At 45.8% G+C, this 14,417-nt stretch overlaps 1 protein-coding gene across 2 annotated transcripts in view; it reads left to right on the forward strand.

Moving 5' to 3' along the window:
* Positions 1-14,417, forward strand: part of LOC140349551 (polycomb group RING finger protein 3) — a 38,994-nt gene that overhangs the window by 15,923 nt on the left and 8,654 nt on the right. The window contains exons 3-7 of one of the 2 annotated variants that reach the window (XM_072435932.1): positions 4,833-4,954; positions 9,244-9,340; positions 11,326-11,381; positions 12,421-12,528; positions 12,853-12,941. In XM_072435932.1, coding sequence (XP_072292033.1) covers positions 4,833-4,954; positions 9,244-9,340; positions 11,326-11,381; positions 12,421-12,528; positions 12,853-12,941 — 472 coding nt within the window. The remainder of the gene's footprint in view (positions 1-4,832; positions 4,955-9,243; positions 9,341-11,325; positions 11,382-12,420; positions 12,529-12,852; positions 12,942-14,417) is intronic. The other variant, XM_072435941.1, reaches the window with a different exon arrangement.

Raw genomic sequence — 14,417 nt, forward strand, 5'->3', positions numbered from 1 at the left:
TATTTGGGGCAGCCTTACCGTACTTTCCGTAGAATGCCTAATAGAGAAGAAAAAAAAACACATATACCACATTTTCATAAGTCACACCTTTTTTCATAGTTTTATAGCTACTTATACTTATACTCCGGAGCAACATTTATGTGATATTATTTTCACATTTGCAACCACACTTACCCCAGTGCAACTTATATTACTTTTTTTTTTTCTTCTCTTTTGTGCATTTTTTTGGCCGGTGCGACTTATACTCTCCCTCGGTGCGACTTATACTCTCCCTCGGTGCGACTTATACTCTCCCTCCCTCAGTGCGACTTATACTCTCTGGTGCGACTTATACTCTCCCTCAGTGTGACTTATACTCTCCCTTGGTGCGACTTATACTCTCCCTCGGTGCGACTTATACTCTCTGGTGCGACTTATACTCTCTGGTGCGACTTATACTCTCTGGTGCGACTTATACTCTCCCTCGGTGCGACTTATACTCTCCGGTGCGACTTATACTCTCCCTCGGTGCGACTTATACTCTCCCTCGGTGCGACTTATACTCTCCCTCGGTGCGACTTATACTCTCCCTCGGTGCGACTTATACTCTCCGATGTGACTTATACTCTCCCTCGGTGCGACTTATACTCTCCCTCGGTGCGACTTATACTCTCCCTCGGTGCGACTTATACTCTCCCTCGGTGCGACTTATACTCTCCGATGTGACTTATACTCTCCCTCGGTGCGACTTATACTCTCCCTCGGTGCGACTTATACTCTCCGGTGCGACTTATACTCTCCGGTGCGACTTATACTCTCCGGTGCGACTTATACTCTCCGGTGTGACTTATACTCTCCGGTGTGACTTATACTCTCCGGTGTGACTTATACTCTCCGGTGTGACTTATACTCTCCGATGTGACTTATACTCTCCCTCGGTGCGACTTATACTCTCCGGTGCGATGTGACTTATACTCTCCGGTGTGACTTATACTCTCCGGTGTGACTTATACTCTCCGGTGTGACTTATACTCTCCGATGTGACTTATACTCTCCCTCGGTGCGACTTATACTCTCCGGTGCGATGTGACTTATACTCTCCGGTGTGACTTATACTCTCCGGTGTGACTTATACTCTCCGGTGTGACTTATACTCTCCGGTGTGACTTATACTCTCCGGTGTGACTTATACTCTCCGGTGTGACTTATACTCTCCGGTGTGACTTATACTCTCTGGTGCGACTTATACTCTCCCTCAGTGCGACTTATAGTCAGGAAAATACGGTATGTCACACTGGAGTATAAGTCACATTTTTGGGGGAAATTTATTTGATAAAATCCAAGACGAATAAAATCCATGAAATGCAATTTAAAGTGATAACAGATTAGAGAATGAACAACATGGTGAATAGGTGTACGAATGCTAATGTAACGCCTTCAGCTACATGACGCACAGACATGTTAACGTAACGTATTAACCGTTCTTCAGATCGCTAACTATAAGTTTACCAAAGCATCAGTATTACCGCAAATCACTAAATCCATTGAATTCTTCTTCCTCTGTGTCACTTCTAAACAGCAGTGCCCGGTCTGTTCTTCAACACCGGACAATAGGCACCGCACGGCAAAACACATGCATCTACAGAGTTCAGATTAGATAAGATAAGATATTCCTTTATTGTCCACACATGGGCAAATTGCGATGTTGCAACGCAGGTAGATACAGAGGAAAAGGACAGATAACTTATAGGAAGTTTAAAAAACACTCTTTATAGAAGAACTCTTATAAACAAAAACTCTTGTAAACAAAATTATACTAATAATAATGTTAAAATAAACACTCTATTTACATCAGTTATGTGCACATGAATGTGACATTATTGCGTGTGAGTACGACAGTAATTGCACATGAATATGACGGTATTGCACATTAGGAGATGTGGCAGTAGATTGGTCGTGTGTCTGAGATGTGGCAGTAGATTGGTCGTGTGTCTGAGATGTGGCAGTAGATTGGTCGTGTGTCTGAGGGGTGTCTGACCGGTTAGCACTAGATCATATGGGAATCGGGACGGAAGCATGAACGGAAGTTACGAAATCCAAGATGGTGGCAACAGAGACCGGTCCCGCTGAAGATTCTGGTCAGCTAGCGTTAGCACACATGCTGCTACTGCTGTTACGGACAATCTTTTGGATTCAGGATTAAACTAAATCTTATTTGTGAAGAGTTGTTATGTGAGGTGTCCTCTGAGCTCTGAGTGTTGTAAATCTGTCCATTTTGATGCTTTGTTTCCTTTGTTCGCTTTTGTTAGCGCTTAGCACATAAAGTGTGACCACAACATTGCCTCTGTTCTCATTGGCTGCTGTAAAGTGATAATGGCTGATCAGTGTTTACTAGACTCAGATTGGCATGTAACTGTTGTGAAAAGAGCCATTGATTGTTGAAATGTATGCATATTAATTACTGTAATTAATTACTGTGATGCTCACACATTTATTGGGATAAACACACCTGTAGGCTTGTGAATTAATTTCAATAGTTTAAGGGTGCATTCAACACACACTTGTGATTGGAATCAGGATCTGTTTGCCTAGCTGTTTCAGGTCACTTGGGTAAGGCCAAATAAAATAAATGGTGTGTTTCCGGTATCATTGATAAAACAATTCAGCTAGGTAGGTCGGAATTTAAAAAAAAAAATTATATTTGAAAATCCTTGCACAGGTTTTGCAGATGGTTTTCTTTTCTCAGAAGTGAGCGCTTTGCATTGAAGTAGCCTTATTGGTATGCAGATATTGAATCTACATCTATACTAGTCCAACCACAGGAAAAGAGCCATTAGCAAACAACCGCCCGCTCTGTTGTTGCGTGACGCGTCTACGCTGTTGCTCTGCATGCGTGTTCGATGAGCTGTAGATCCACTCGTCCCCAAAAGGTTTCCAAAGCACCATTGCTTGTAAGTGCCCAGCCGTACTTTGGAGTCTCGTTGACCAAATGGATCACTTGCCAATAGGCATTTCCAGCAGTAGTTGGAACTTTGAAAGTGGCGAACGAACCCGTGACGGGCGCCAGTGTCTGCTTCACACTATTTTTCTTAGTGTCACTACGTGATGTGAGCACTTTTCGACCGTCACGCATATCTTCACTGCCGCTACCCCCATACGCTACGGACATAGCAGCCAGTGGGTCGGCACTCGATCATACACTTCTAACTGATTCTGACTTATGTGAGTAAGGAGTGTATGATCTAGTGCCGACCCAGCCGGTCTGCACGCTTATTCATGTACATATCATGCCTATTTCTAACCTTATTTTAACTTTACTGATTTTTATATATCTGGTAGCAATTCATTGTCCATTGTTTTGTATTCATTGTTCAATGTTTTGTTGTTTGTGTTGCATAGATCACCAGGACCAAGTTCCTATGTTTGTGAATTTTGTTCATTGACAAATGACAATAAACCTTACTCTGATTCTGACCAAATATGAGCATCTGCAAAGATGGATGCGCATCTGGTTCGTCTAATGTAAATGTTATGTCCTTAAATAAATAAATAAAGTAAAACGAAACGAAACCGATCAAAAGTGCAGCAATTTTCATATCTTACAATCCCCACAGATGATTTTTTTCCCCGCAGCTTTTGGATTCTCTCTCACAATTTGACGTTCTCAAAATGTGCGGCCAGTAAATATGCAATAAAATATTTAAGGTCGGATTTTGAAATTCAGGTTGGGTCAGGTTACCGGAAATACACAATATTTTTTTTGGCCTAATTGTGAACGTGCAATAAAACAATGATCCGGACCAAAGAAGCAAACTCGGTTGGAAAGGTCAGTCTTGGTCCACTTGAATCAAACTGAATTGTGAACAAAACCAGGAAGTGACCATGAAGTGAGCCACGCTGAGACGTATGTGAGGCTCAGGATCCAAAAACTCATGTGTGAGATCAATAACGGGACAAATGACTCACAGAAAGACCTGGAAGTAACAGCAGCAGCTCAATGTCTGGTTTCATTTTAATGACTGATGATCGCATTCCAGTGATTATACTTAAAATGAAAATGTTTTAAGTGTCGTTTATCTTTTTATTTTTACCCAGGGCATTCAGAGTGTTCCAGGGCATTCAGCCCGCCTCGTACTCGCCTGTCAATCATCTGCAGATTTGGGGGTAATGCGTTAGCTGGAAACCTGTTAGCTAGCTAGAGTAACGAGGAAAGTAACGTTAGTTTTGTGCACTCATGTAATCTAGAGCTCGGCGTGTTGTGAGCACGTGCACTGTGCAGCTAGTGACTCTTGTCCTCACGCCAAAGAGAAAAGACACTTTCAGATGCACGTTTGGAAAAACTCCTTCTCCTTCATTATAACCACTATTTAGTATGTGAGGAGTCAACGTGTTTATTTTATGACATTGTGTTGTGCTCATCTTAAACATAAAAGAGAAATAAAGCTCATTAAACACATTTACTTTGCTTGTTTAGTTGATATTGTATTGATTATAATACTATGTTCAACAACACAAAGGGATTGTCAGCAAACGACATTATATATGTTATACAATAATGTTGATTATTGATAACCCAAGAGTACTCTAACGCAATACTTTTATAACACTGTGGGGCGGGTTGTGCACATGTGGGGCAGGTTGTGCACATGTGGGGCAGGAAAACGAGATATAAAATGTAGGGCTGCAACATTTGCTTTTTCACTTTGTTATTCACTAGGGCCAATCACACAGTTGCCAATATAGCTAATATGGATGGGTATGTGATGTTGGTCCAGCCCAGGAATCGAACTGATGATCTCCTTATCTGGAGGTGAGCGCTCTAACCCCTCTGCCATTTTGTTTTTATTGTCTCTGCAGAACCCCGACATGCTGACCAGGAAGATCAAACTGTGTCATATCAATGCCCACATCACCTGCCGCCTGTGTGAGGGCTACCTGATCGACGCCACCACGGTCACCGAGTGCTTACACACCTGTATGTACTACACACTCCCAAACTTACCTCTGTCCCCTTCACACCCGGCCTGTACCTCCCTCTGTCCCCTTCACACCCGGCCTGTACCTCCCTCTGTCCCCTTCACACCCGGCCTGTACCTCCCTCTGTCCCCTTCACACCCGGGCTGTCCCTCCCTCTGTCCCCTTCACACCCGGGCTGTCCCTCCCTCTGTCCCCTTCACACCCGGCCTGTACCTCCCTCTGTCCCCTTCACACCCGGCCTGTACCTCCCTCTGTCCCCTTCACACCCGGCCTGTACCTCCCTCTGTCCCCTTCACACCCGGCCTGTACCTCCCTCTGTCCCCTTCACACCCGGCCTGTACCTCCCTCTGTCCCCTTCACACCCGGCCTGTACCTCCCTCTGTCCCCTTCACACCCGGCCTGTACCTCCCTCTGTCCCCTTCACACCCGGCCTGTACCTCCCTCTGTCCCCTTCACACCCGGCCTGTACCTCCCTCTGTCCCCTTCACACCCGGCCTGTACCTCCCTCTGTCCCCTTCACACCCGGCCTGTACCTCCCTCTGTCCCCTTCACACCCGGGCTGTCCCTCCCTCTGTCCCCTTCACACCCGGGCTGTCCCTCCCTCTGTCCCCTTCACACCCGGGCTGTCCCTCCCTCTGTCCCCTTCACACCCGGGCTGTCCCTCCCTCTGTCCCCTTCACACCCGGGCTGTCCCTCCCTCTGTCCCCTGTACCTCCCTCTGTCCCCTTCACACTGCCTCTGTCTCTCCTCTGTCTCTCCTCTGTCTCTCCTCTGTCCCTCCTCCGTCCATCCTCCGTTTCTCCAGTGTCCCTTCTCCGTCCCTCCTCTGTCCCGCCTGTCTCTTCTCCGTCCCTCTCCTCCGCCTCTGTGCCTCTGTCCCTCCTCTGTCCCCCCTCCGTCCATCCTCTGTCCCCCCTCCGTCCCTCCTCTGTCCTTCCTCCGTCTCTCCTCCTTCCCTCCTCCGTCCCCGCTCCGTCCCGCCTGTCTCTCCTCTGTCCTTCCTCTGTCCCCTTCACACTGCCTCTGTCTCTCCTCTGTCCCTCCTCTGTCCTTCCTCTGTCCCTCTTCTGACTCGCATCTGTCCCTCCTCCGTCCCTCCTCTGTCCTGCCTGTCTCTCCTCCGTCCCTCTCCTCTGCCTCTGTGCCTCCGTCCCTCCTCTGTCCCGCCTCCGTCCCTCCTGTCCCTCCTTTGTCCTTCCTCTGTCCCTCTTCTGACTCTCCTCTGTCCCTCCTCTGTCCCTTCTCTGTCCTTCCTCCTCCGACCCTCCTCCGACCCTCCTCCGTCCCTCCTCCGACCCTCCTCCGACCCTCCTCTGTCTCTCCTCTGTCTCTCCTCTGTCTCTCCTTTGTCTCTCCTTTCCCTCCTCCGTCCCTCCTCCGTTTCTCCAGTGTCCCTTCTCCGTACCTCCTCTGTCCCGCCTGTCTCTTCTCCGTCCCTCTCCTCCGCTTCTGTGCCTCCGTCCCTCTCCTCCGCCTCTGTGCCTCTGTCCCTCCTCTGTCCCCCCTCCGTCCCTCCTCTGTCCCTTCTCTGTCCTTCCTCTGTCCCTCTTCTGACTCTCCTCTGTCCCCCCTCCGTCCCTCCTCTGTCCCTTCTCTGTCCCTTCTCTGTCCTTCCTCCGTCTCTCCTCCTCCCCTCCTCCGTCCCTCCTCTGTTCCCCCTCTGTCCCCGCTCCGTCCCGCCTGTCTCTCCTATGTCCTTCCTCTGTCCCTCTTCTGACTCGCCTCTGTCCCTCCTCTGTCCTGCCTCTGTCCTGCCTGTCTCTCCTCCGTCCCTCTCCTCCGCCTCTGTGCCTCCGTCCCTCCTCTGTCCCGCCTCCGTCCCTCCTGTCCCTCTTCTGACTCCTCTGTCCCTCTTCTGACTCTCCTCCGTCCCTTCTCTGTCCCTTCTCTGTCCCTTCTCTGTCCCTTCTCTGTCCCTTCTCTTTCCCTCCTTTGCCCCTCCTCTGTCTCTCCTCTGTCTCTCCTCTGTCCCTCCTCTGTCCCTCCTCTGTCTCTCCTCTGTCCCTCCTCTGTCCCTCCTCTGTCCCTCCTCTGTCCCTTCTCTTTCCCTCCTTTGCCCCTCCTCTGTCCCTCCTCTGTCTCTCCTCTGTCCCTCCTCTGTCTCTCCTCTGTCCCTCCTCTGTCCCTCCTCTGTCTCTCCTCTGTCCCTCCTCTGTCTCTCCTCTGTCCCTCCTCTGTCCCTCCTCTGACTCGCCTCTAAATCGCCTCTGTCCCTCTTCCAACACAAATAATTAAAATCAATGATCACTTGACGGATCCGCTAACTCTGGAATGAGGGGTGAGAAAGGGCTGTGTTTGGTCCCCTCTCCCTTCTTTGTAACAGGACAATCAAAAACGATGTTCTATTGTGTCAAACCAGACCAAACGAGACATTTCCATCCGCAATGTGATGTGTTTTCTTCCAAAAAAATGTCCAATGTCTGGATACAAATTAAATAATTCTGGCCACCCCCTTTGACCTTTAGAAAGACCTTTCCATTTAAATGGCAATGGAATCGTTCAGATACTTGGGTGTGGTCCTCCATTAAAAAAAACTATCAACAATTTTGGAGCTTTGCCATTATTAAAAAATATCTGGGGGGAAAAAATACTTCTTCATACTGAACTCAAAGTCAACTATAAACTTAAAATAAGACAAGCTTTTATTTGTCCACACAATGGGGAAATTCCAGTGTTGCAACGCAAGTAGGTACAGATAACTTATAGGAAGCTTTATAAAAACACTCTTAATAGAAAAACTCTTAGAAAAAAAATCTTAGAAAAAAACAAAATAAAAAAAATATTAACAAAAGTAACAAATGTGTTGTCCAGATTTTTATATCTATTCTAGACCCGAATGTCCATCCCCCAATCGGCTGTTTGATGAGTGGAATAAAACAATCCATTTTTTATGGCCAGGCAAGAAACTTCAAGTCCAATTTAAAACTCTACATTTATCAATAGAAAATGGAGGCTGGGGTTTGCCCTGTTTGAAACATTACTTGTGTTGCTGGTGTGATCTAGAATCTGAAGCTGAATGGTGCTCATATTGAGAGCAATGTTGTGTCGGGGGTCAGAACTTTACAGTGTTTATACCTACTCAAAACCCATTTAAATCACTTCAAACATCTAAAATGTATTCAGTTTGGTCATCTCAGACTCTTACAGGGGCAGACATAAGAGGGCAGTGGTCATAATCCTCTCCAGCAGAATAGCCTTCAGACAGTTTTGAACACAAAGATAAAGAATGTTTAAAGGGAAATAATGAATTACATTTTTCTGAATCTGCTTTATGCCAGTACGTTTTTACCTGAGCCTGTGTTCTCTCTGGGAGCCAAAAGCAGCACACTTTGGGAGCTTGGACCACTCACTGCCTGCTTCGGACCCTCAAACAAATCACACTTAAACTGTGTCATAACAAACTGATTCTAATGCACAGTTGAACAGGTTACATTAAAAGCACATCAGATGTTTTTTGGAGCAGTGTCCAACACGATTATCTTGGTTTATGTGAATAAATGTGTGTTCATTCTCCACAAACCACGGTTCAAATATTCTTGTACAGCACATGTCCACCAGATGGCGCCATGCGATCAGCAACAGTTACAGAGCCAGACTCCTCCATATGTTTCCCTGAGAATGATGAGTGTATTTGTGTATTTTAGATGACGTCAGAGTTCTCAGGTTGACTTCACTCTTTAACTGTTTACAACCTGCATGTTTCTCCACATGTTCATCTGTAATTACTGGGTTTATCCACATGAAACCGAAACATAAAGTTATTTAAATAAACTCTGTAATCCTTCAGTCGTTTAGTCAATGACTTGGTCGATGGTGTTGTAGTCGACTAATTATTTCATTTAGATTAAAAGGATTTTAATCTAAATGGCAAAAGGAGATGATATGGAGTGAGTTAGCTCAAAATAAGAATAAGTTATGAATTTAATCCAACATATAATACATAAATATATTGTTTAGTATTTGAGTGCACAGTGGCAGAGGGGTTCGAGCTCTCGCCTCCCAAAAAGAGATCATGGGTTTGATTCCTGTTTTTTTAGTTGACTACATTATTTTCCACTGTAGCGTCAGAAATTGGTGCCATTATTCAACACCAAACACATGATTGCTGTCAGTTAAAGGACTTTTTAGACACTTAATGATAAGATTCAACACTTGTGGATTTCTACTTTGAATATTTATTCTAAAAAGAGTACATCTCCCATATACTTACACAGGCCTGCCCATGGTTAGAGTTTATGACATCACATTTGTAAGGTTGCGACTCATTTGTCATCACGTTGTGTGCAGTCTGCCGCAGCTGCCTGGTCAAGTATCTGGAGGAGAACAACACATGCCCCACGTGTCGCATCGTGATCCACCAGAGCCATCCTCTGCAGTATATCGGGTATGTACAGTACACAAACTGTTGTACACAGTACTCGGGCTCCCTGTAGTACTCTCTCGGTAGTACAGGCTGTAAATGCTCCCTCAGTCCTGCCTGTGTGAAAGTGGAAGCTCCCACGTCCTACACATCACATTCATGTCCCTCACTTATCATCAGTAATGCACTACTGTGTTTATTCATATTTAATGTGGTTTTAGAGTCTCGGTGTTATTACACTAAGGGGTTGTTCCATGTGAAATATTGCTCTTAGGAAAAGGGTTGAGAAGAGAAACACACAAAGCCAACCCGGTAACAGCACTGCACGTTCTTACGCTGGTTAAAGACAAAAGCTGCTTTCCCCTGCTCCTTGGACCCAGGCTGTTCCCATCTGACTTGTACATCTGAAATCCTAAAGGTGAAGATGTTTGGTTTTGCCTGACGACTTGACTTTCCTACAAACACAAGAGCATAATCATTCAAATGTCAACTAAACAAGCAAAGTAAATGCGTTTTTAATGAGCTTTATTTCTCTTTTATGTTTAAGATGAGCTCAACACATTGTCATACAATAAACACGTGTCGTCCTCAAGCAGTGAACAACATGAGCAGCGACGCACAACAACAGAACACACTTGTTTTAACTGTAGTTTATTTAAATCACACATTGACTCCTCACATACTAAATAGTGGTTATAATGAAGGAGAAGGAGTTTTTCCAAACGTGCATCTGAAAGTGTCTTTTCTCTTTGGCGTGAGGACAAGAGTCACTAGCTGCACAGTGCACGTGCTCACAACACTCCGAGCTCTGGGACTGTGCTGAGAGGACACATGACCAGAACTATCTTTACTGAGCTGAAAAAGTCACTTGGGGAGTACTAGATTACATGGGTGCGTCACGTTCCTCGTTACTCTAAAAAAACTAATTTGAGCACTTTAATGCGTTACCCTCAAACCTGTCGTAGGAAACAGCAGAGATCCAAATGTAATTTTGTTTGTTATAAACGTTTATCGTTCTAAAACTCTAGCTTTAGCCATGACTTTCAGCCACACAAACTTGGAATTACAAACGTCTTTTTACAAATCGCTAAGTTCAGCCTCATGATTAAAAAGTATAATTTAGGTTTGATTTTGTAAGAAACATTTGCCATGTTTAGGTAATGTCAGTAGCTAACATAGAGCCATGAATGGAAAAGCAGTCCAAAGTGAATGAGTCGGGGGCCGGGGCCTGTCGAAACGTGGCTCACCAGCCTCTTTAGTTTTTTGCCTGGAATGTTCTACAATATGGGTTTTAAAGTGCATATGACGGGGTTTCATGTTTTTGGCTAGAATCTGTGCCAATTTTTGATCATACTTTTACATCAGTCATGTGACCGTTTGTGTGGAAAAGAATACTAGAGGAAGTAGCACTGAGTCCTAAATGTAATGAGTTGACACGACCGTAGACTTATAAGCATGCAGACTTGATTTTTGATGCTCATGCTAATGATCACTTAGCCACTCGGTCTGGGAAGGCTCAAGGGATTCGAGGACCAGTCTGCTGTATATGTTCCTACAGCATTAGCATTGACATTAGCCTGGAAAAACACAAGTTCTGAATAATCCAGAGCGTTTGGCCTGGTTCCAACCCCTCGACAACATTATGGTCAAACCCTTGTTAAATGTCACTCATTTTTTGTTTTTATTTTACATAATCAGTTTTATAACTGACATCCGCTAAGGCTAACTGACTTAAGTGTACATGTTGATGCTGTGGTTCTGTAAGGCTGGCACTAAACATCCTCATTTACATGCGGCGTATAAATGACATAAATATCATGAAATAAACATGTTATACAGGTTCATATGGGGATTGAACGTTCAATTTGATGTAACTCTGGTTAGCATCGGAGCTGATTAGATTTGAGCAACAGCCATTCTATGAATGTCTACAGAATTACCACAAAAATTCTCTGTAAGCTCTGCTGCACGGACACTGCTGAAGCTGTGTTTCTGATGTTTCTGTGCAGCCATGACAGAACAATGCAGGACATCGTGTACAAGCTGGTGCCAGGACTGCAGGAAGGTGAGGTGTGTGTGTGTGTGTGTGTGTGTGTGTGTGTGTGTGTGTGTGTGTGTGTGTGCGCGCGCGCAAAATATCGTCACGGGCTCCGTGCCGTATAGATACTTTTCAATAACGTTAATTTATTAAAAATTGTCCAGGCGGCCGTTTAGAAACTCCCTCCTGTAGAGGGCGGTAAACAGCGCGGAACTACTGAGACAGACACACACCGTGCACCAGCGTGTACACAAGCCTGAAGAAGAGCTTTTGGCTCGAAACGTCGCTACTGTTACACTCCTCCCTTTTCCATTCTATTTGATTTCCTTTTTCATTGATTTCATTCCTTTCACCCCTTTATTTTATACAAATTCAACGCAGCCCCGGAGCTAACACAGCCCCGAGACCACCACAACAGCCGAACCGGAGGCAAAAAACCCACACACACACATCACACACATCTTCCCTACTCTACACTACATAGACCGAACGGTTAAACAATAAAACCGAGTGGTTAAACAATACAACTATCCAACAGGGCCCCGCTGAGCGCCTGTTAGCTTAGCTTTAACCACGGCCACTTCCGCGCTAGCGCTACTTGGGTTAGTGCCGAGCCCGACCCGACGAAATGGGATTTTAAGACCAAAACAACAACAAAAAGACACAAACAGAGGGTCAACAGACTCCCACACATCACACACATTACACAGACCTTGCCAATTGTTTGGCAACTTTACTTGAATGCGTTCTTTGCATAAGCTTTGTGGATAAACATGAAAATTCATGCATTTTCTTATCCGGAATAAAACAAATGCCCATTTGGTAAACTTTAAGACCCTTTTTTCAAAAAAGTATCGGGATACGTATCGTAATGAGGGAATTGTATCGGGACATACAAGTATCGGGATACGTATCGTATCGCGAGGGTCTTGGCAATACCCAGCCCTAGTACCCGTGTACATTATTTTAAAATGATCCAATGTGATTTCTGGACTTTCAGACCTCTCCATAATTCTAAGTGTTCATGTGTATTCTTTCTTCCTTTTGGCGACACTTTGTTTTGCAGCGGAGTTGAAGAAGCAGAGGGAGTTCTATCAAAAGCTTGGGATGGAGGTCCCTGGAGACATTAAAGGAGAGCTGTGCAACATGAAAACACACTTGGACCAGCGAAACGGTACGAACGTACACACACATAAGCATACACGCATACACACATGCATACACGCACACACACATATGCACACCCTTTGATACTTGTTTTAGAATAAATTTGTGTCAGAGTTTTGACACTTTTAAAACCCTTTTACATTTAACACACCCTGCTAATTTTTGGACACAACCAAAATGGAGCAAAGGTCTTTAAAGAGAGGGCAGAGAGCAGTGACTGACCGGTCGTCTGGCCATAATGGTCCTGACCAAGACTAAATCAAGATCTGGAGATGGACACTGCTTGTGGTCCCAGGGACAATAGACCCTAAACCTTGTCTGATGTCTACAGGAGAGGCCAAGTGTGACGAGCCTGGACACAAAGAGCCCGGAGAGGAGAAGGCCGAGGAGGACAACGACTACCACCGCAGCGACGAACAGGTCAGCAGCAGCTTTCTTTCACCAGGTTTAGTCCTGGTTTCAGGGTGCTTGAAACCCTTCAAAATGCTTGAAGTTTACTATGTCATTTTCAAGGTTGATGAAGTGCTTGAATTTAGGAAAAAGTGCTTGAAAATGCTTGAAATATAAACTTGCCCATCTGTGTCCTACACATTTGGACAGTTAAGAGTGCTACTTGTCTTCAGTTAGTTGTTTTGAAGTAGCCTCCTCTAAAACTGGGGATACGACTACTCCGTGCTGGTGTTATAATGTTATGTGCGACACTTCAAAATCATTTTTTGATGTGTTCTGCTGCATTAATTCAAGCACGGCTTTTCCTCACAACACCGGTGTAAAGAGGGGGCTGGTGCAGGTGATGGACTCAAATGAAAGAGAACGATGTGCAGCGTAACATGTCACAATTACCTTTTCATTAGAAAAACTTCACAGTTGTCTCTGCATCGCTTTGTCCTCTTTCTCTCCAGTCGTTCCCCTGCTTCTCTCCATCCTGTGCACACACGAGAATCATTATTTACAACTCTCTAAAGCAGAGCTTCTCAAAGTGTGGGGCATGCCCGTTTGGGGGGATATGCAGAGCCTTGCCTGGGGGGATCTGAGCGCAGGAGGAGGTGTCTCTCCAAGCCCCGGACGAGCCCTGGCTTTGGCCATGGCCTGTACCACGTGCTCTGTCCCTCTCCGTACCCCTCTGCTGCTCCGTGCTTTGGTTCTGTCCCCCTGGGCTTGTCCCCCCCTCTAACTCCTCAAACTGGCCGCTCATTTGGCGATATAAAGCATGTCATATCTGAGTATGTTGCATGTGCATTTATATAACCCCTTTCCGCTTTGATCCCAAGCACTTTAAATGTGAAACATGAGCGCATGTGTACGAGTCAGCACCGCGCAGAGAGCAGTCTGTGTGTGGCCCGCGGGCGAGGAGAGACTGAGGGGGAGGAGGAGAGACTGAGGGGGAGGAGGAGAGACTGAGGGGGAGGAGGAGAGACTGAGGGGGAGGAGGAGAGACTGAGGGGGGAGGAGGAGGAGAGACTGAGGGGGGAGGAGGAGGAGAGACTGAGGGGGAGGAGGAGAGACTGAGAGGGGGGAGGGGAAGAGGAGAGACTGAGAGAGGGGAGGGGAGGAGACTGAGGAGAGACTGAAGAGGAGGAGGGGAGGAGAGACTGAGCTCCGTGTGTCTGTGTTCAGCTGTGTCTAGAGTCACTTCCTCATTTGACTCATTTCTCTGTGAATATGAGTCTGATTGTAATTAAGCACATCGCGTTTTGAAGCTTAAACTATAGAAAGCAGGACTCGTCCCTTGGGCAGTGCTTCCACTAATGTCTTCTTCTACAGTGTGTCATACGCTTGCGCTTCCTGCTATACTGCTCCCTGGTGGTCGTTTGCCAGTAAAATCTATAAATTAGACGTGCTGTTGTAATGACCGAAGGGAGCAAAGCGTGGGAAAAAGTAGCGGCTTAAAGTCCT

This window comes from Eucyclogobius newberryi, unplaced genomic scaffold (genome assembly GCF_026437365.1).
Source record: "Eucyclogobius newberryi isolate DKJ021-1_F unplaced genomic scaffold, fEucNew1.0.hap1 SCAF_11, whole genome shotgun sequence".
Taxonomy (NCBI): domain Eukaryota; kingdom Metazoa; phylum Chordata; class Actinopteri; order Gobiiformes; family Gobiidae; genus Eucyclogobius; species Eucyclogobius newberryi.